General features: G+C 39.0%; 1 protein-coding gene across 1 annotated transcript in view; it reads left to right on the plus strand.

Moving 5' to 3' along the window:
* The first annotated feature begins 454 nt into the window (after nucleotides 1-454).
* Nucleotides 455-23,714, plus strand: part of LOC137298223 (uncharacterized) — a 29,800-nt gene continuing 6,540 nt past the window's right edge. The window contains exons 1-2 of the mRNA XM_067830394.1: nucleotides 455-564; nucleotides 801-1,459. Of these exons, the coding sequence (XP_067686495.1) occupies nucleotides 1,101-1,459 (359 nt within the window). The 5' untranslated portion in view covers nucleotides 455-564; nucleotides 801-1,100. The remainder of the gene's footprint in view (nucleotides 565-800; nucleotides 1,460-23,714) is intronic.

The following is a 23,714-nucleotide window of genomic DNA, read 5'->3' on the forward strand; positions in this document are numbered from 1 at the left end:
AATATATCATTGATATATTGTTTATGATGTCCTAAATAATTGAATGTTGAGTATCAAATTATGGTAAGACAATACTACAGTGACTGAGATAGCGACATACTTATCCATCATGTTTGTCGTCGTTCAGACTTTAGAGTTGAACGCGAACACTTGTAACATGATTTACTCCGACTAATAGCATTATCTTGATGGCATTGTTATATTTACTTTGAATTACATAAGACGGTGATTATTCACTTGTGAGCAACACTGGACGATGAGTAACTCAAGTGCTTCACACGAACCTTGTGATCGGTCATGTTTCCCTTCCACCGTGGCTTCATCGAGCCAGGGTAGTGAATCAGGCGATCTGTATTGCCAACTTCATTCTGATATGCGAATTAAGTTTTGACGCGAGTGGGCTTCATAAACGCGATGTTTTCATTGATCCTGGTATTGTGTCTGTGAAGTGTGCGCGAGCAGTTCGCTGCGAGCCCGCCAGCACAAAGTAAGGAAGCCGTCTCCATCTCCCACTGTGATTGCAGCCGCTTTAAGACTAAGTTTTGGACGCTGGATTCCCCAAAGGTTCTATCGCAGTAATTAATTATTAATCTGAAACACGTAAGCAGTGCCTCCCACTGTATCAGGAAGCTCCAGCGATGAGCTAATCAAACTGATGCCGTATCAATTATCACCGATATCAATGCTCAGTAATTAATTGGTTCCGATACTTGTTTGAGCGACGAGTCACGCCAAAGGGCGGCCGCTGTCAGCTATATATTGCCACTCTTTCACCAATCATCTTAGTATTTTCTTTACAGACTGACGGCCCTCGTGACAGGGAGACAGGTGAGGTGAAGCCAGTTAGATCAGGCGCTGTGAACTCTGGGATACATCTTTCCTGCCAGACGACAATCCCGACTCAATAGTCACTTGACAAAACTTTCCGGCGGGTGACGGACTCTCAAAGAAACGTCTTTATAGGTACTGTGATATCTTTTAAAGTTCAGTCAAATACTTCTTTGTGTCAGAAAGAGTGACAGGAAAAAGACTAGCGGTTTTTACCGGAGCTCCGGGATCCACGCCGGACTCATTGACTTTTCTCTGTCCTTGTCATCCAAATGGCGTCCACACCAGCTCTGTACATGCTTGCCGTGCTGTTTGTCACATGCATAGTTATTACTACACACGGATTTAGTTTGAAAGGATTTTGTGCCTCAAACTGCGCTAGAGGAAAAGGTGGCAACGTGTGTAAATGTAACGGCTTTCACTTTGCCGGAAAGCGAGGGGTTTCCTCCCCAGACTCTGCTCTTTTAACAGACTCCATGGGCGACTCGAAAGAAGAAAACTTTCTTGAGTTGGATTCCGAGGGTTTTGGTGTTTTTGGATATCCTAAAGATGACTCGAGGAGACGGACCATGACAAATACAAACAGTCCAGGGAATTTTCGTGCTCTTCTAGAAAAATATCTCGCTGAGAGGTAGGTTTCGAAAATTAAGAAAATTTCGATTTGTTGAAAGATTCTTTAATCTTTAATTCCAAACTTTCATGAGTGTTTAATGTAAGACGTTGTCTATGGGGATTTATTCCACTGTGAGAAAAAGGCAAACTTGGACATGGATCGGAATTGACAATAGTATAGTATTGACAATTGAAACCTATAGTACAGTAGAGTATTGTATAGTATTGACATTGAATAATTAACACATTATCAACTAGTATGAAAAGTATCTAATTCATGTAAAATTATTTCTTTACTGAAAATGTTTCATATTAGCCGTGTACGGCCATCACAGATTTGAATGCACATTTTTTTACATAACTATGCTGAGCCGACGCTATCAAGACTTTCTCAACTATCTTTACAACAAAAATGCAAGAATTGACACTAAAAGTATTCGTGTTTCTACTATCTGACATGGGTCCTGGATTGGCGTCAAATTGCGCCCTCACTTCCATTATTCCATTTATAAGTTTGTGTTCTTGATATTCTCACTTAGCTATGTCGGTATATTTCCCCAGAGAACAAACTTGAAGGAAAATCCTGACTAATGGATAAATGTCTCTGGCTTGGCCCAGCAAGATAAGGCTTGGAATAAAACGAATGTTACCCAAAATCGAAATTTGCATACGGTTTAGACTTAATGGCTGTCGCAGGCTTTGAAGAGACTATTGCGTGTCTATTGGTCTAATAATAGTACATTTCGTGCATTTGTATCTTGTTTTTAACTGCAGGTAAGAGTGTTTTTGTTGGTAAATGTTAATCGGAAGGTTTAATCACATTATTATATCTCCAAACCTCGGAGGATGACAGGTCTACTTCGCTTAATGTGGTAAAATAGAAAGCGAAAGTGTTAATAGTGTTGAGGGGAGTGAAATGGGGATTTTGAAATCAAGAATAAAGTACAATTACATTTCCTGAACGAGTATGACGCCAAAATAGACGCAACCATGGAAACGCGTGGCCTAACTGAGCCGAATATTCGGTGTATTCAGGCTTTATCGTTGTGTTTGGCAGCTCCTGGTGCCCAGTTGAATTACAGGGTGCCTAAACCAAATAAAGGGACTCTTTCAGGTTCGCAAGGACACTCGAGTTTAAATTGTGTGATTATTTGCTCAGTTTACAACGCTCCGTAAAATAGAAGACAACATTTATAAGTCACTAGATTGTGTTCAGTGTGAGAATAAGAGTCAACGTTGAAACCAGCCGAGTCTCGCAGTAGGTAGGAATAACGTGGTAACAGGAATAAATATTCAGATAACTAATTTCATTGTTTGTACACCCAGTAGAGCACTGTCCTGGATACTTTAGGTACGACGTTTCATCGTGATCGAAGTATCTACATATAAGATCTGTGCCATAAGAACCCATTTTTGGTGTGTCTGTATGTTAAATACTCTTTGTACTAAGTGCAGTGTAAGTGTAAGTGCAAGGTAAGTGTGCTTTATATTACCTACAGTTGTAATTATGTAAGTTGTACGACGTAGGCATTGATGCTGACCGCATGTGTGTGTGTGTCTGCGCGCGCGCGTGTGTGTGACAACATGGTTAAATATATTTGCGGTATGCTGTTTATATCAATGATAGTTTTCTAAGTGCGTATGCCACAGCATATATCCTCTAACGATAACGTTTTTAAGTGTGTATGCCGTATGGTTTCCTTTTTGATGACAGCGATGCTTGGCAAGTCATTTTTCACGACATCGTTGTTAAGTGTGTAAGTCGTAAAATGTTTAAACTGATGATGTTGTTACAGATCGCGCCGCAGAAAATGTTCCACAAATCGATTTTGGAAAAATTAAAAAAAATACCGTCACACTGCACTCTCTGATGAACACATTGTCGCCAGGTGTTCGAAAAAAAAAATTGCATTTAACGGTACAGGAGCACACGCCATGTATGAAGCCAAGATGTCTCTGTATACATCAATATTCATGAAACACCTGTGAAATTACACAAACGAAGTACATTGCGTATGCACAAAACACGTTTTCACATGTTTGGTTACACTTAAACAAACATGTTATCTGGTAATGTAATGGACGAGACAATAAGCAAGAGTGCATACTGTTCGTGAAATGGCATTCTTCACGTGATCCGAGTTGATAAAAAACTTCCCTTGACGATCTTCTGGTGTCTAATGCCGATTTTAAGCTGTTTAACGTCATGCAAATGAATATCTCAGCAACATATTAAATCAATAGTAACTTAACTGTCTCCACGGTTGTTGACAAATTCTTAAAAATATTGACAAAAAAATTACAAATATTTAAATTTCTAAATGGTTTGGTTTACTATTAAAGTTCTCATAGATTTGATGAAAGCTCACTGTATACAACATTCAGTGATCACAACGCTGATTAAACACCAGGTGTCCTAACCATAACCCTTAATTTCACAGCGCTACTTGTCTCATTCATAACTCCGGCTACACACTGAAACTCATCCAAACCGAAATCCTCAACTTCACAACGCTTCGAACTGCATGTCTCACCCCTTTTCTCGACTAAACACCAATTTACAGGACAACGAACTGCCTCATCTCTAGCTCGGACTTAACAATACAACGTATCCAAACCATATTCCTCGACGATACAGAGCTACGAACTTCGTGAAGCGGCTTAAAACCATACTGACTCACTATGAAAGACGTTTAGTGTCTGTTGACACTACTTACATTATACTTGGAATACGTGGTTAGTTTGTTCAACTAGTATGAACTAGCTCTGGCATTTTACGAGAGGTTATGGTTTGATGTCATTTAGCAGTGAATCGGATGTTTCACTATGGACACGTCTCTCTTACGTGTCGCAATGTTACGGGTTAGTACTGATGTTTAGTGACGAATGTTTGTCGTAAGAGGCGAATAACAGGCTCTCCGACTTGGTTGACACGTGTAATCGTATTCCAAATCCATAGATCGATGTTCATACTGTTGATCTCTGTATTGTTTGGTCCAGACTCGATAATTTACAGACCGCCGCGATATAACCGGAATATTGTTGAGTGCAGCGTAAAATCAAACTTACTCACTCACTCGTAAATTTACTAAGGGAAGGTATGCTTCAGGAGATGAATTAAGTCCAAATCAAACGTGCTAATGAGATTTCAGATATAATAATAAGCATGACATGTTCAGGTCCTATATGGTTGACGTGTATGTGTCATGTTGTCTTTATCCAGGCATTCAAAGGATTGGAGATTGTGTATATTATACCAGGCATCGCTACATTCACACTGTTCATCATTTACAGTACATCATTTCTTAAATGCCTGTCACTGTCAACACCCATCAATGACTGTTAATGTACATATACCAATGATACCCGTGTGTAACATGTACACAAAATATGTTGCTGATATAGGATATCTTAACGTTATGCACAGAGAAAGCAACATGGTTTCGCCAGGGAGACAAATCCAGTTTACACGACCTGTTTACTGTTACAAGATCGATCAAAGACAAATCATGAGTCCAGTTTACACGACCTGTTTACTGTTACAAGATCTATCAAAGACAAATCACGAGTCCAGTTTACACGACCTGTTCACTGTTACAAGATCGATCAAAGACAAATCATGAGTCCAGTTTACACGACCTGTTTACTGTTACAAGATCGATCAAAGACAAATCTATTTTACACGATCTGTTTACTGTTACAAGATCGATCAAGCTGAGAACAATGTACCACGTAGTACATAAAGCATCGTACAGAAAATACATTTCTACATGTTACTTATACTGATGACTGACTGAGAGTTCAGAAAGGGAGTATGTACCAGTAAAGACTGATGTACACGGGCCTATTAACACAGAACATCGTTATACCTATGTAATTATCATATGTTCTTATTTGCTCTGACAAACACTTAATTCAAACCGAAACCACACCTTGCTTTATTACGAGTGATGGTTTCTATCACGAACATTTTCATAAAGTGTGTGCAGTCTTTCAGGTTAAGCGATAAAAGCAGAACCAGCATATAGATACATTCAGCGATACCACATGCCAAACTGGTCTTCCCCATTTACTGGATGGGCACAGATAGCATTCGCAAGTGATCTTTCAGCACAGCAACCTGCGTGCACAAATATTTAAACTCGATCCTGTTGGAACTAACTGTATGTCGTGATGAGGAATCATATTCATATCCCCCAAACAACTAGGTGCACGGAACGTAAGAACATTAAATTTTGATGTTTGCTTAATGTACAATTACAGATATGGTGATATTTACGTGTAAATTGCCCATGCAGTACATTTATAAAGATCATGTTATCAATGGCTCTGATTCTTCACATATTTAATAACTGAACATTCTCATCATAATGCAAAGGTGAAATGATTACTTTATTGTTCTGGGGCTAATATTACGAGGTTAACCTTAACTCCCATTCTTTAACATTGCAATAAGGTTACCATAGTGATTTACCATCACCCCAGTGCTTCGTGAAAGGGAGGTTATCTGGGCCTCCATCAACAAAGCGTTTGAAGAGCTACGACGTTCGTAAGCCTACGGTAAACAACTGAGCTACGGCAAGGAGCCGTACGAACCCTCTGTGGATCGGTGTCCCAGGCTGTTAACCAACTGCAATCTCCAACCAGTATCACCAGTGTCATATATGGTTCATATCTTTGATATTTCCTTTAACTTAGTAAATACTTATCATAAATTCCTACCATACCATTACATTGGAATATGCCTCCATAGTGCAGAACTGATCTTCCATTTAATGCAGACATGTTGTTCATGCCATACAGAGTGCCATAGTTTATATATTTGACCGTAACTGTACGAATGCCATCAGTGCAACATTTTAATACAACAGGAGGCACACTGGTACTATTGAAAATGTGTGCACTACAAAATTGTTCCTGACAACCTTCAGTCTGTAGGGATAACATCTGCTTTTTCTGAAGCTGGTTCACATTTGCCATATGTATGATTGAGACATATCAGCATTTTGTATATGCAGAACAGACTCCCACAACCTCCACGGCATAACATACGGTTCTTCTAAGGACAAGTATTTCCAGTTTGCTTCTCCCGGGTTTTCGCGTTTTAACGTAGGGTACAGTCGTTATCATTGCGACCATGCTAGAATACCTCCTGTATATCGCTCATGGAATGATTTCAGTTTTGTATGTTAAGAACGAACAGTATGAAACCACATGGACTATAAGACCAAACAAGTGCTCGTTAAGTCCTTCATAGAAGTGTTCAGTTCTAATTAGTTCTTGGTGTGCCATTAAGTCATACAATCACACAACTGCGAAAAACAAAACGCTAGTGATGATAAGAAAAGGTGTTATGTTTACCTGTGCTCAGTGAATGTAGAACTTAATCTGATATTCCTGCAATGAACTTATGCGACCTAGACTAGAAGAAACCGGATATGGATTTGTTTGACAGAAAACAGTACAAACTACTCCAACGTAAACGTCATAGTGACGTATTTGTTTTCAACACATAGAGTGTATGTCATTGATAAACAGGCTCACAGGACTATATTGATAGAACAGCTATTTTCTAGTCTCGTACATATTTGCAAATCCAATAAAGTTCTTAGACATCTGCTGAAAGATTTACAAATCGCAAGCACGATGCCGTTTGGATATGGTTTAAACAAGCAGGAAATTGTCGATCAGTGCAACAGGGAAAGATACCGTAGAGATCTGTGCAAAGTATTTGTGTTCATTTCTCCATGATGGGAGAATAAATTTAAATGGAGCATAAATCAAAGCCATGTAGAACATCCTTATATATAAATAAGTAAATGTTGATAGCTAACTTTCAGAAGAAGTCCGTTGTGTTCAGTTCAGTTCGGTGAAGCCAATGACTTTGAAAATGATACTGACATCCCCAGGTCCATAATAAGGGTGGTATAATCAGATTTAGGAATGAGACCTCTTGACTTGCTGTTCCTGGAAATAGAGCATGTTTCATATGATCCCTTGTCTCCTTGTGGAAGGGTCCATCGTTTACACATTCGCAACGTATCATGTGTCGAATGAAACAGACGTATGATGAAACTGAAGAATAGTTTTAATGGACGTGACATTGAGTCTAAATTTTATCACAACGTTTGGAATTCTCTTCACCTATTTATATTACCTCCATGGTTGTCTGACATTCTTGCTTCGCAATGTTGAACTATTGCTAGTCAGATATTGTCAGCTAAGTGCGTCACATTTACTCGGAATTTCTTCTACATTATTGACGAAAGACACATTCTTATCTAAATTCTTACCCTCACCACGAACATGTTTCATATTTTATACCTGTTCTGTCATAGGTTAATATCTTTCTAAGGTATCGACCAAAAGGCAGAGGTCTCGAGCGCTTTTGGAAAAAAAGAATAATATGTTCCATAAAATACTGTAAAACGTTATCTCACGGTGTACAAAAATGTGTTATGAATATAGTTCATCTTGCCAAGCAAAAACATAAAAACTAATGGTCGGTGTCCTGAATAATTCAATGTAATGAATTACAAACGTTTTAGTCAATCTTTAATAATAGGCTTAAGATTGTGTATTCTGGAAAGGGCCATGGCATGGCGACTAACATGACGAATCGTGGAATGTTGACGAGGATTTGAATTGATTTATTCTTTTTCCAGTCTCCATTCAGAGCTGTTTAAATAGGCTAGACATTTTGTGAAAGGTTGCTGTAATAGTTTTCTGACATGTCGGTTGGATGTGAAAGTAACTGATTAGTAAAGAAATGTATTCCTAAATGTTAACAGTTCTTCAGAACATAGCTCGATTTCTTTTCTTGTAAAGTATTGTATCTAACCATTATCGGACTCGGAGAATATTGAAATATTTTGGGGTCGTCAACATAATGGAATTGTCATAATTTGTTATGGGACACTGGATGTAGGGACGAATGGAGAGAATGGATGGTCAGGTTTTACACCGCAATGATTTTGTAAATATCTCTTTGGTCTGTCAGCCTAAACAAATATGCCCGTATAAGAAAGGTCAACGCAAGTTTAGAAAACGTGACAAGTCTAGATTTCCACTGATTCAGGAAATGAAGAAACTCTTTCAGCACTCGTTTTCATTATAGTCTTTTTTTACTATGAGCTATTTTCTGTAAAATGTGTTCATTTCAGAGACTAGTTGTTAGTCTAATATCAGTACCGGTGACGCTGGTGAGCATCTGTGATCAAATTTGGTGGAAACACAAAAGTCATAGCACTTAACAGTTGGATGTAAACTTGCAACGAATATTGTGTACGTGTGAGATCAATGAAAGAAGAATTGAACAGGATTAGAGGCGCTTGTGTGAATAGACCCCGCTCGAAAAGTCAGGTAGTTTGATTTCAATGGCTTGATTGCGAGGGCCATTATGATGTGTTTTTACTGCAGCTCGGGGAGTTGTCATTTACTGTAACTTGTTCCATTTCAACATAGCTGAATCTCATCCCCCATCCTAAACCACACGTTAGTTTCATTCAACTAATTTACATCTCCCGCTGTGAACATCCTTTACTTATAGTACATATTAATCAGCGATAGTTTTCAATGTGTAATGTCTGAAGTCTGAAGGACCATTGTTGATACACCGAGTTATCCGGACCTTGAAACGAAATCATTTCAATGAACTATATGAATAACAATAAAACATTCATAACGTACTCAGCTTTGTGGGCAGTGTCGCCTTCGCTGTTTCTTACATTGACAATGCCCTTTGTATACGTAAATGTCAAAGAATTAAAGCTCGAAAGAATATGATGTGGCTGTGACCTCATTTCCTATAATAAAAGCGGCAAAACTCTTCCCATGCTTATGATGAAATTCCTAAAAGCCGAACCTATTGTGCGGTTCCGTTCCAGATATTGCATAGTAATGTGTGTGTGAGCCACTGTATTCTGTATGAACTAACGTTTTAACACCATGGTTTCTTGTTCTCCATACCGGCATCCGTCAGAAACAGACGCAAGACGCTATACAGAAGTCTATAAGTAGCGGTATTCAACATAATTTCTAACACGGATTTAAGCTGTAATGGAGCCTTGGATCTTGTAATCGTGATCAAACAAATTCTTAGCAAGAGTACCATGACGCTTTTTGAAATCTTGAACGACAAACCAGCCTCAATGCCCCTTTAGGGTCTTAAATTGCTCCTTATTAACATTACATATACAATATCAAAGTCTGCAATGTAAATTCGGTTTGTATTCCATTTAAGAAACAGTATACTCCTAAGTGGTATTGTATCAATAATGTACACTCTATTTATTTGCCGAAGGTGCTCGCTCATGTATGAATCATTGCTGTATAGTGTTACCTGTTATTCCAGCGTGGTGACATTCTACAAACTGTGCTCCCATTCCCATGACGTCATTCATGATGGCAATGTACCTTTGCTCTTTTATCTATAAATTAGTACATTTTGTACATAAATAAATAACGATAATGAGTTATCGTCGAGGAAGGTAACTCCACCCAATTCGATTCCTCTCATTGATCAGGTTTCTCGACTCTCTTTACTTCTCCCGTGAACTTGAATATCTGTATGCACTTGTATGCGAACTGCGCAGTGTCATCATTGACATGACTGAAAACTAGATGTCACGCGCATTGTACAGGGAACATGCCAGACTTCACATTTCATCAACTGTTTCTTAAAGGGTGAATGGAACTGTTCAACCTCGAACGTTATTCTGACAGACAGTAATTGTGTTTCCGACGTGTGAAATCATCCGCTGTTGTGTTCTGTTCTAGGTATCTGATGACATTAGTGGAGGAATCTATGTGTAGCTTCAACATAATAATGATTATTACGGGGTTTATCAAATTATTAATGTACGGGAAAACGAGTCCATGTAAAGCGACTCAACCATTGTTATACTCAATCAGTTGGCTATTAACTTTGAATGACTGTTTAATTGAAACGCATATGCCGTAATTCCGCGAAATGTTGGATGTTTATTAGTTCTTTGGATTTTTGTATATTTTTCAAAGAGGCCGTTACCAGATGCTCGTACAAGGTGAACTAGATGTCATGGATATGTCCAACTTCCTCATTTCCTAAGAGCCAGAATTTGCTGAAAGAGTTGCATGCCTGAGGTCAGGCATTCGAGTCCTACATTGATAAATTTATTAAGCTTTTTTAAGCTGGCATGTCGAAATGTACCTAAAATGTAGTAAAAATGTTTAAAACCGGTTTTAACACTATTTCAACAACAACTCAAAATAACCAGAGTATAAATTTGTAAGATATTATCCATTCAGAAACCAATATAAGAACGGTATCTTTGACCATTTGGAACAGCTGCCTCTTGACTAGCAATATCTCATCTACAGAAAGACAACTTTTAGAGTTTATCTTGTAGAAAAGGGTCAATGCTTCAGCAACAACAGCGCCTTCAGTTTTCCAACTACCACGGTGAAGACAAAGGAAACAAATAAAGATGTCAACTGATACAATGCTTGGCAGGATAAAAGCTGTGACAGTTCCAGAATATAAACTGACACTAATACTTGTCGAATACAGCTGCTCTAAGATGTGGACTGACTGTTACTGCTTATATCCCACGAACAGCGATATGAGCGATGATAATGCTACTGTTTCTGCTCTACGAACACAACGATATCATTTAACACGCTTCTACTGTTAATACCCCGCGAACAACTATATTACTTAAAACACTTCCACTGTTTATACTCCAAGAACAATCATATGAGCTGATATAACGCTACTGTTTCTACACCATGACCTACGACATCATCTACTCTCTTCTAACGTTTATACTCCACGAAGAACATTAACTCACGTCTACTGTTTATGATCCACAGAGAAAGGTATAACCAATTAGACTTTTACTGCTTATACTCCACAAGATATACGCTATTAGACTTATACTGCTTATTCTCCATAAACAAAGGTATGAGCTATTAGATTGTTGCTGCTTATACTTCACGAACAAAGGTATGAGCTATTAGGCCTTTACTGCTTATACTCCACGAACAAAGGTATGAGCTATTAGACCTTTACTGCTTATACTCCACTAACAAAGGTATGAGTCATTGGACTTTTACTGCTTATACTCCACGAACAAAGATATACGCTATTAGACTGTAGTGCTTATACTCCACGAACAAAGGTATGAGCTATGAGACTTTTACTGCTTATACTCCACGAACAAGGGTCATATGATCCAATACACGTTTACTACTCATATATACTCCTCGCAAAGCGATATGACCTATTGTATTTCTATTGTTTATACTACAGCTTATACTCTACCTGCAGCAAAAGAAACTAGGATATTACTACCATTTATCCTCCAGGTTGATACAAAAGAAACTGCTTTACTATAACCGTTAATGTTCAACAACGTTAATGTTTACCGCTTTTCTTAACATTCGCGATATGGTGTAGCATGCCACGAGCACCATGTTGCATCCTAGATATCTCCAGGGTATACGTTGCGATAACTCTCCACTATACCCTGGACTCATCTACGACTTTGCCCGATAATTTTATTACCTCCCTTGGATGTCTTTTTATCCTATCAGGTGTCTCTACGCTGGGAAGTTGCCCGAACCAATCACAACTCACTTTCGTTTTTTGAATTATCTAACCGGTTAAACTTGGCAACACAAACCATACAGAGGTTCTCTGGAAGAGGTATAAGGAGTTCTTGCATATGTTGTTATAAAATTTCGGACCTGTAAATTTGTTTGTATGATTTCTCTAAAATCTACGAGCTGCGAGCAAACCTTCGCAAGTTGCGACCACTACCTTTGTTGACACTGGCAAGCTCGGTTATAAGGGCGGCCTAGCAGACTGGCTACTGTGAGAATGCGGAACCAGCAAAGGGAGGTAATAAAATTATAACCCGTAGATGCGTCCAGGGTATAGTGGAGACTTATCGGAACATGTGCCCTGGTCATATCGAGGATGAGCATGTTGTGGAAGAAGACAAACCTTTTCCAAATGTAAGACCATGAATATTTTTTTGTCTTTTCCCGACATCAGTATTTGTTGTTTAGACAGTTTATCCACTGCCAAATGTGCATCCCTTCACAATAATTGACCCAACCAGTTGTGACCCGTTCACGCAATGTATTAGTATCCACTCGATCAGGTGAAACTGAACAAGCTGTACGTGCACGTATGCACACACCATGTACACGACTTCACATACATTGAGTATACCATATGCTGCAAATCGATAAATAAAACGCTCGAAATATTCACCAGGGACAAGATTTGGTTATACTTTCATCTTTGCTCCCCTCTTTAAGTGTGCCTCTTGACCAGTCATATTCCACCGAGAAAACAACGGCTTGAGACTGAATAGCTATAGCTGGTTTCAGACTTCTCCAACAAAATAACAGTTAACATGTTATGCGTTTTGCATCAGAATGTTAGGTGGTAAAACAAAACCGTTCACCCATTTGATAGTGATTCTGGCAGTGGTCTGCACATGAGATGCATTGATACATTTCCTCAAGTTAGGCGTAAGTAATTGTCATTGTACGTGCAAACAGTTTTCACTAAACGCTGGTTTCTTAGTTTCGCTCTCTCCAATACGCAGCGATTGTCTTTATCGCCATTCCTGGTCGAATCGGGACAAGCTCAATAAATAATTTTCAACTTGTCTCTTAAAAGAAGCCCCTCCGAGAATTTAATTGAAACTAGTTTCTGTTATGTGTATCCAATCCTCCTCCCGAGGGATGCCAATTGCCGGTAATGCCTCGACCGAGATCATGCTTTCATGGGATTACACCGGCTCTACCAGCCGCCATTTCCTCCCGGCATCTTCAAAGACGTGGGTCGCGGATTCGAAACCCTTTTTCTAAATCTGAAGGATTTGGGAAATTTGAGCAAGTACCTAAATAATTGCTAACGCGTCTTGGATATTATATGCCAAAAGAACTTCTGACCTTTTTGACAGTCCCCAGTGGCCGTTACGCTGAATTCTGAAGCTCAGTTTCTTGTTCCATTCGGTTTATAGACAGGCATCACGAGACAACACTCGGAAACAATGGAGCAATATGTCAGGGCCAAATACCAAAACAAGGCTCCATACCTTTTATGTCATGTCAAAGAATACGTAACATACTGTATTATATTTTTTTTCGTAAGGTACCGGTTGTGAAATCAGCAGTATTTGTAGTTTTAATGAGAGAGTGAAAACGCTTTTATGTGACTATTGTCGTATAGTTTCTGTAATGTAGTAATCTAAAGGGGATCTTTGTCGTTCATGTGGTAGAATATCGGAGCCAAACGTATTTGTGACCTTACACCGTCTTCTTGAATTGCTATTCCTTTTTATTTACGATCATGACTTTTACGTAAATAATTAAGACTTACTGTTCAATAACAAGTAGTGTTTAATGGCACTCTTAGAAAACGTAGGAGTTCATAAAATACAAATGTCAAATAGGTTATCAGATCAGTGTTGACGACTAACATAATTTGCAAGAACGTATGGATGTAAAACGTCCCATGAAAAAAGCAACACATGCCACACTTTGCATGTCCCGTACCCACAACCCACTCACTCCGTCGTTGGGTGCCATTCCTGATTTGACTCTTTCAAGGAAGGTTGATTCATCTCAGTGGACGAATATTTCAATTATTCTTATTGATTCTGATCGCCGTATTGATGTGATTTATTCGATATCATCCATTTATGTGTATGAACTGACAATGAACGGATCGTACACGAGCAATTATTGGGTGGCTGGAAACTGTCATTAGTCAATGCTTTCAGTGACTCTATGTGATAAACAACGTATAGATGAGGTACCAGCAAACGCAAAATGTTGACGATTGATCATGTTGATGGCAACAAGAGTAGAGGGTTTATTGATCCGAAACGATCCATTAAATCGAGCTCTGACAATGCTGCAATTTTTTATTTTACTTACTTGAGGGCCGGTTACTGTTCAGAATGACGAGGTTTCAGCTTAAGGACTCAAGTATCATAAGCCGGTTCTTGGCGTCCCGTCGTATGAATAATAGTAGAGGGGAACTTTCTCGAACAAAGAGACACGAAGAGTAAAACTCGTCTTTCAGGTTTTTCCGCTTACAACAACGTCTGGTGAAATATGGTTTTACACTCATTTCTGCCAGTGTGACAAATACCGAAAATAGGTTCGAACGAATTAAACTAACACATATGTTTGGGATGTTATTCCTTCTTTTTATTCAAAGAGCAATAAAACATTTAGTTATCGCTGAACTTTGGGGTAGAGGTGCACATTTTATGTTGTGATTAGCTACAATGTATAAATCATTAAGAGCAGTATCCTGATTTAGTATCAAGACTCTTTGATTGATCCAGAGACAGTGATACCGATTGAACGCGTTTACCCCAATAAAGGAGAATCGCATAAAACATTGATCTGATTTTTTAAAGGAAAAAGCTAAAAAGGGTGTTTTGTGTTCTTTTGTTCGGTGAAAACATTTTCCGTATACATGTTGTCATGGTTTGCTACCAACCGGTCTCCCGACGGCGGTGAATTCTTAATCTGCAGACTCGTTAATGCAGAGTAATTAGCACACGTTTTCGAAATGGTTAATTTTTAACCAGTACATTTTCCATGCCTTGTGGAGTTGGTCTTCAGTTTTCATGGGGCGGTTCCCATCGACGGCTCACGTAGGCGTTTAAATGTTCACTCGAGGTGGTGGTGCACTTTTCAAAATTAATTTCACTTTGATCTTTGCGTAGATTATGAGTCCTGTGTGGTCTGTAGGAAGTAGTCCCTTTTACCATAGAGGACTGTGTTCTTGCTTTCCGGGGCGGTGGGGTTGCCTAATGGTTAAAGCGTTCGTTCGTCATGCCGAAGACCCGGGTTCGATTCCCAACATGGGTACAATGTTTGAAGCCCATTTTCTGGTATCCCCTGCCGTAATATTGCTGGAATATTGCTAAAAAGCGGCGTAAAACTAAACTCACTCACTCACTCACTCCTGCTTTCCACTGTGACCCTTGGTATATAGACCTCCTACTTATAGACCTGTATTAGCTTTTGGGTAGGTTACACTCAACCCTTCCAATAAAACATCATTTCACGGTCCCAAGGTCTGTCAAATCAAACACCTCTTTTGGTCCTAAGGGTAAGACTGCCTTTACCTTCTTTACTCCTATTTGTGTTATTTGAGGTACATGACAGCTTTCACATTTTACGGATTTATCAAAATTAGTATTATCTGAGAAATTCCAAGGTTTACCAATGTTTTGGTTTCTTGCAGTAAGTGACTATTGCGTTTAAAGAAACACACAATAGTCATATAATTAAGATCTATGTGGTAAGCTATTGTATATAATACACTAGAATTCTAGATCTTTTGTGTTTTACTTGTTTACTGGACTTATTCTGATTATTTTGTTCACCCTGTGCCACTTGTTATACGCACATGTAGCGGTGAAACATGATTACAACAACGTTTCATTAATTTGGGTTACTTCAACGGACATGAACCCCCCTGACATTTGAAGAGGCAACTAAACGCAGTCCAAAAGGAAATGGACTGTAGGAAAAATGGATTTCACCAAAGCAAAATACCACAAAGGCTATCAAACCTTTTCGGGGCTGAAAAACGTTTTCGGAAGACTGCAGATTTGAGGTACAAAACACAGCTATGATAAATGGATAAAACCATCACATACATACATCAAGTGACCGTGTTTGCATGGCGTATTTCATGTAAGTCACCATCAAGCATGGGAGCATGCTTCCCTCTGCCTGGCATCTTATCGTATTTCTGTTCTCAAATCTACTTACACTGTCTGCCGCGGCTCTACATGGAATAAGATACTCAATATATCATATCCTGCTTATTTACTTTGTAAGAATAAAACTTATTTTGATATGGTTTATCTGTGTTGTAATACATGACAACCCACATGCCCTAAAGAAACATTTATGTGAAGCATTTACATTACCGAATGTAGTGGTGTTCACGGTCAGGTGATAGAGTGACCGAGCAAATGTTGGTTGAAAGCGCCATCCATACTACAGTTTGTGAATATATCGCTTGTCAAAACATTTGACCGGATAATCTGTTACACATAAATAATGGATGTGTGTGGACCACAACAGCAGTTACAGTGCACTACTGATATGTAACAGGTACAATATGGAATGAATAACGACAAACGTAATCCACAAAAGTAACAGGTATATGTTATTTAATGAGTAAATGCAAATACTTTTCACGAACGAATTTCAACACTAGTGTAATACTGAATGAAGAGCAAGAATAAAAAATAGGATAAAATGCTAAGGGATTCGAACCCATACACTTAATGTCCAGGAAACAAAGTCATCGACCAAATGGGCTCAACAACTGAATCTTTCATACACATGGTAGTCGTGGTAGATGTAGACTGCGTTACGATCTTTGTGTGCCGCAAGACGGCTCATATGTTACGCACCGATGGAGTAAACTGTTTCTCAAGCTGAACGACTTTAGTTTACTTATTTATGTTGTTTTTGTTTGGGACATGTACTGATGTTACATCATTTTCACACGTCAAGAACTCCAGTGTCTTTAATTTGTGGCGAGGTGCGCTCATTTGAAAGCCCTGATAGGAATGCCGAAATGTCAGATTGTAAAATTAATATAATTCGGCTGACGATCTACATAGGTATATATGGTCAGCCAAGCCTGAAATACTTCATGATCACCATTCTGACCATATGGGAATTATAGCATAGTAACTGGTCTTCTGTTGACCTTTGGTGCTAGTCGAAAGAGGGGACCAACAGTTTCGTTGATCAAACTAGAATGGTTCGTTGGTGACTCACCCGTGAAGGTCACGGGGTAGAATAGGCCTTCAACAACCCATGCTTGCCATAAAAGGCGACAATGCTTGTCGTAAGAGGCGACTAACGGGATCGGGTGGTCAGGCTCGCTGACTTGGTTGGCACATGTCATCGTTCCCATGTGCGCAGATCAATGCTGATGCTGTTGATCACTGGATTGTCTGGTCCAGACTCGATTATTTACAGACCGTCGCCATATACCGCGGCGTAAAACTAAACTCACTCACTCACTCTTTGGTGACTTGGCTGACATGTGTCACTTAAAAGGTATTTCTATTCGATAAAAGGATTTAACATCTAGACTGGCGTCCGCATAACCAGTACACAGTGGCTTCAGGAGGTTCATCTGTACTTTTGCGTCAGCACGAATCAAATCTGAAACAAGTAAATGAACGTTATCAATTATGTACACTATAGGAATCAAAGTACGTGACAAGCTTCCATTCTGACCATTGAAATCCTCCTCAACTCTACAAAGATGATACCAAAGTCGAACAGTAATAAATTGTTATTCAGTCAAACAATATTTACCTCTTGCGTATACAAACCTTGGAGTTACTGCCTAGAGTCTTAACTGTATTCTACCCAATGGCGCCCAGTCATTTTACTCAGAACATTTATTGACTGTTTGTGCTATTGCTGTTTTTTCGATCCACTGGTGAAAAGGACAAAAGGATTCATACATATCGTTGTGCCAAAAAGTTAGAATATAGCCTTAAGATTGGTGTAGTTTCATTTCAACACAGATTTCTTGTAAAGAATTGCGTTCCTTGGGGACAATTGCAAACTTTCATACCGGTGTCTCATAAATTAATAAGGGTTTCGCCGACTTGGTCTATGTTTTAGACGTCCTACGTTTATAACACGACATCGACAACTGGCCTAACATCACGCATTCAATGCTTGTGGGTGTGGCATCGAAACTTGACGAGTGATTAGCGGCCGCAGGCTTTATTTGTCTATAAAATTCTTTAATTTGACTTAATATTCAGAAAACCAAATATATATACTAAGTTAATATATTGTTCATTTACAATGTCAAGTACGATCACGTAACACTTTCTTGATCAAGTAACTTGATCTTCTGTAAGCTGTCGTAAGAGGCGACCAACGGGATGACACATGTCATCGTATGCTAACTGCGCAGACAGATCGATGCCTATGCTGTTAATCACTAGATTGTCTGGTCCAGGGTCTAGATTTTCGAAACTCTCTTAGCGCTATGATGCCGTACGTTAACATTGTGTGCCGTATGTTAACATTAACTTGCGACTATTTTAGCGCTAAGAGAGTTTCGAAAATCTAGGCCCAGACTGTTATTTACAGACTGCCGACACAAAGTTGGAATATTGCTGAGGGCGGCGTAAAGCTAAACTCACTCACATACTTTATCGATATATGTATTTTTACATGAGTGACAGTCACTTGAAAAAGCGCCAGGATGCACCTTAAATCAAGAATAAAAGAACACACCTGTTTATGTACAATCCCATACCCTTTTGGGCGAACATGTCAACGGTCCAGTCATATTTCATAACCAGTTCTTAAATATCTAAATTCATGTACTTCGGGGCCTTGAAGGGTTGAGCGACACACCGTATCGCCATACACGCCAGTGATACCTTTAACAGAGACGTTGAAAGATTTTATGAAAATGAAAACTCAGTGACGTTTTCTTTTCAAATAGACAAACATTATAACTTCAAATAAAACATATGAATTATATTGAGAAATGTCACTCTGATTCCACTGCTGCTGAATTTCGAGATTCCTCTTGAACTGAATCCTCTTTGGGATCGCCCTTGAGAATATTGTTTAGGGTTATTTTTCCATTCACAGCTATCTGTAGTCGGGGAGGATTGCATCAACATGTGTTGATAGCTCAATAAACCCGTCATGGGCTGAATATCAATAGAGAAATCCTATCAATGCTTTTAGACAATTGCAGAAAAAATTCTCTCCTGTGATTTGTCTAAACATTAACACTGTGATTCTCGTTTTGTAAGTTTCCTTTAGCAAGTGTTTCTCGGAAAAAAACAACGCCAACAACAACAACAAAGAGGTAAAAGTGTATACGTGACTACTGACTGTCAGAAAAATGCCAGAAATATTTGTCCGCTATCAGCAGTGCAAATTATAGCGTCTCATCGAATGCCAAACCGTTACCTCTCTGTGTGTTTAGATGAGAAATCATGATTCTAAAAATAGCTATTTCTTCTAAAGAAGGGTAATGTTCAAGTTATCAGTTTTCAGAACGTGGGATCCCATTATTACAACCGAAAGATCGCAAATTTATAATGGACAAGTAAAAGATAAGGAAAGATAGAACAACCTTGGATTCCACCTACCAATTATCTCAACGACGGAACACTTGACATTATATCGTGTGACTCTGAAGGCCGGATAATAAGGATAGCTCATCACAATTGTATCCCATCTTGAAAGATAGATTATTCTGATTGTACGGGTCCGACAAGGTTGCGGGAGACAGGTGTCAACCGATCTCTGCTCGATCTTAGATTAAAATGCATTTTGCAGGTGATTTTAATCAAGATATGCGACGCTCGCTCCCGTATCGTTGTGACGTTAATCTATCACACTTGATGATTTATTTCCACTCAAATAGAGTTCATGGGATTACATGTGGTAGAAACAGAGCTGACAAGAGAAGTGATGTGGAATTTAGAAATGTAATAAAGACATACATTTTACTAGATTCATTAGTTACATTTTTCTGACAGGTCTGTACGTATTACACTTTGTTTGCGTCATTCTAGGAGCAAGATACATTGTTTGTTAACTAACCTACGCTGATGTTTCATTCATCTTCAACTGTTTTTGTCCATCACGCTGTCAAAGATGCCTTTATTAAATACATGAACGAACGATTGCAACAATGGATCGCTTCAATATTCCTTTCGGGTAGCACTTGTAAAGCCTTGTTGCTGACATTAGTTGTTGTGTGGCCGCCCGATCAATTTCTTAATTGACCTTACACTGCTTTGTTTTGGGCTACGTTGACCGACGTTTGACATTTCCTCATTATAAACACAGTTGGACACCCCCACACTTGACCATCAGTACCCCAGCCGGAGTTACCTACGGCTTCATCATGCCCTCTGTTTCGATATAACAGATTATAATCATTCTGTTCTCCACTGTTCACATAAAAGGAATCCATGATTAATCGCCTGATACATTTTCTTTTTAGAAGAGCGGAAAGCCATCAGAATGCATCTTTTGAAAGCTGTATTCTAACGCACTCGGCATTTATCCTTATCGGATAGTAGATATTGGGCAGTAGATATTCCTTAAGTACGTCCTTCTTGGATTCAGTATAGATCGTCAGTGCAAAAGAGTACCCAGTTTTTGACCATCCCTAATTCCGTTGGTTAGAATGTTTGAAACAGGTGAGAAAGCCATTTGAAACATGACACCATGTGTTACGGAAAGGGTAATCGTGCCCTGTCCTGCAGGTAGCACCATCCATTCTCAAAATCTTCCTGAAAATGGAAGCACTCCATGTACCTTGACATTAGAGAGGCTGAACACTCACTGACAGACTGAGGAAAGCGGCACAGGCATACATGCATAGAGGGTGTGGGGATGACAGCGAAATTGGTGTTTCTGGGTTCTTACGTGCTGATATGTCTCATTCGACTGACTGATTGTTGCTGACACTGTCTGGAATCTCAGACAGCATGTGTATGTGCAATGCCACTATAATTATATTTTCTGAAGAAGCCCCTTTCTAATGTAACACCGAAGCCGTACGTCATTCTTGGTTCGTTACATCTTTCTCCCACGCCGGCGTAAGGCATAGCTTCAGTGGCTTATGGTCGGAAACCAGTTGGTTTCACAAAACGTACCTCTTTCACTGCAACTAAATGGAGACAACATATAACGTATATAAACTCGCCAGTTATGAGATGACGCTATACTCGTCAGTGATTCTTTTAACCCGTTTTAACAGTTTTGTTAGGTGACAAATTGATAAGTCAATACAGGGCGTGTTAACATTGTTCAAATCTGACTGAAATGGTCAACCAATTCATCCACTGAGTGGGAGGTTTTATTGATTAATTTCACAACAGCTGCATGTTCAATGCTTCAAGATAGACATTTATGTCGGCTATTCAACACTCCTGATGATGCTGACGGTGTTCAGAGCAAGGGTAGTGAATAAATAGGGGAACAATGATTTTGCGCCACTATACCCTCTGCGTTATCTTAGACAGGGCAACGCTGAGTACAACTGTCAATGTGATCTTTGTGTTGCCATTGCAAACCGAATCGTGAAATAGATCCTAATAACCGCGATTGTTCTTTTCATCAACTTTTTGTTCCCCTGTGAATACCTTTGAAATCAGTGGCATTTCGTAATCTGGCATACTAAAACCAGAAAATGGTTTTAACTGTTTCCAAGCCATTCTCATAGCGAAGTTATGACGTGACGACAGTTCTAAACCAATAAAATTTGTGTTAATATTTTAAGGGCAGTGGAGACCTGTTCCGGATTGTGTTATGTGTGAATAAGTTTGCGTAGGAAGGGCTGATAAAAGTCTAATCAACTATCTAATTATTCTCACTGAATTCAAATGTCAGTTTAACAGTTTGAGAGAGAGAGAGAGAGAGAGAGAAAGAGAGAGAGACGCACACTTACAAGTTCATATATTCGCATATTATAACCGGAAGTGCATGTACAATCGCCTTTTATCAGGGATTTTGTTATGGAAATGAAGGGGGTTGTGTCTTTTTCAATAAGTTCGGGTACGGGTTTGACAAGTTCCACTCCATATGATGGCACTCGTGTTAAAATCAACCAGATTCAATGTTTTGTCCACCCGGTTCACATCTGCATTGCATACAGTATAGGATTACGTATTTGTACGCAGCTTGGCTTTGCGGGCTAGGTGGTGCTAATGACCTCTCCATCAATACCGTTTACGGTACAGTTAAAAGTATTTTGGAACTCGTCATTATTTAGCGCCTTACGAAAAAGTACACACACGCACGCACGCACGCACGCACGCACGAGCACGCAGTTATCCACGTACATATGTACCCACATTCATACCCCAGAAGCGAGACGATTAGATTACCATGTTAGGTACAATGTTACCATGGATATACCATGTTAATTCATCACATTGAAATGTAATATGCATTGTTTACAACGTCTCTCACAATACCGAACAGATTTGAAAATTGCATATTTTAGTTGACGGTGCCATTTCCTAAAACCCCTTTTCTACTCCCGATACTGAGGAAAACCAGTTTTGATTATCCACCGAAACCCATCCACGGAAAGTCCATGATGGCACCAATAGCATCAGTCTCATTTTGTGTTTGATTTTTAACGTTGTAATCATTCATATATTCCTGAAATATGACGGCAGTCTGTAAATCTTCGAAGCTACATGCGACAATCCAATGATAGAGATACTGAACACCACTCTACTGAATGTGGATACAATGTAAGATGGCACATCACCTAAGTCAACGAACCTGACCACCCAGTCCTGTTAGTCACCTCTTACGACAGGCGTAGGTGGCTAAAGATGTCATATGTTTCATTTTGTGTTTAAGAAAAATAACGGAGAATTATTTCGACTATTTGACAGACATTTAGGGCAATCACTTTTATCACACAGCGCAGTAACGTCTTTATTAAAATACAAAACGCAAAGCAAAAGTGAAATAACACCAAATCACTGTTTGTTGATACTCCTTGCTGAGAACCATCCCACAACACGAAGGATACTCTTGTTGAACAAAACTAAATATTTGAACAAAATCCCACTGGAGCATATGCTGATTAAGTACACTAGCTAAAACGCTGTCGTATTTAAGCACATACACGTCATATCGATTGAGATGTACTGCCGATATGGTAAAGTGTAATGAGCACTCATGACTTTGATCTATGCTTTGTCATAAATATTTAATACAAATCGAAAGTACAAATCGCTGATTGCTTGACCCATTTGGTTATTGGCACTTGGCAACTAGACTGCTTGTTCACAGTAAACTTTGTTTCATTTGCATTGCTTGGGAACATTCATTTTTACGTGTGATCTTCGTTCAAATTTACGAGAAAATTTAAAAAAGAAATATTCGAGTCTACTGGTAATGATTTTCATGTGGATGTAGTTCATTGTGATTGCGTCCATTTGTCAGGGCAGAATAGAGTGATATTTATTAAAGCAAAACAATCGTCTTATAACGCTTATAACAAAAAGTATAAATGAACACATTTTTCACAAATGGAGCATTGGGGTTAGCGTGCAAATGGTGTTAGTAAGTAACCCAAATATGTAAATAAATAACTTTAAGTTGATGAAGGTGTCGATATTGGTAAATGTGGTTCTCATTCATACCATATTCACCCCTCCAAACCACATCTCAAACGTACGAGTCCCAAAGCAAAC

Source organism: Haliotis asinina, chromosome 10 (assembly GCF_037392515.1).
Source record: "Haliotis asinina isolate JCU_RB_2024 chromosome 10, JCU_Hal_asi_v2, whole genome shotgun sequence".
NCBI lineage: Eukaryota > Metazoa > Mollusca > Gastropoda > Lepetellida > Haliotidae > Haliotis > Haliotis asinina.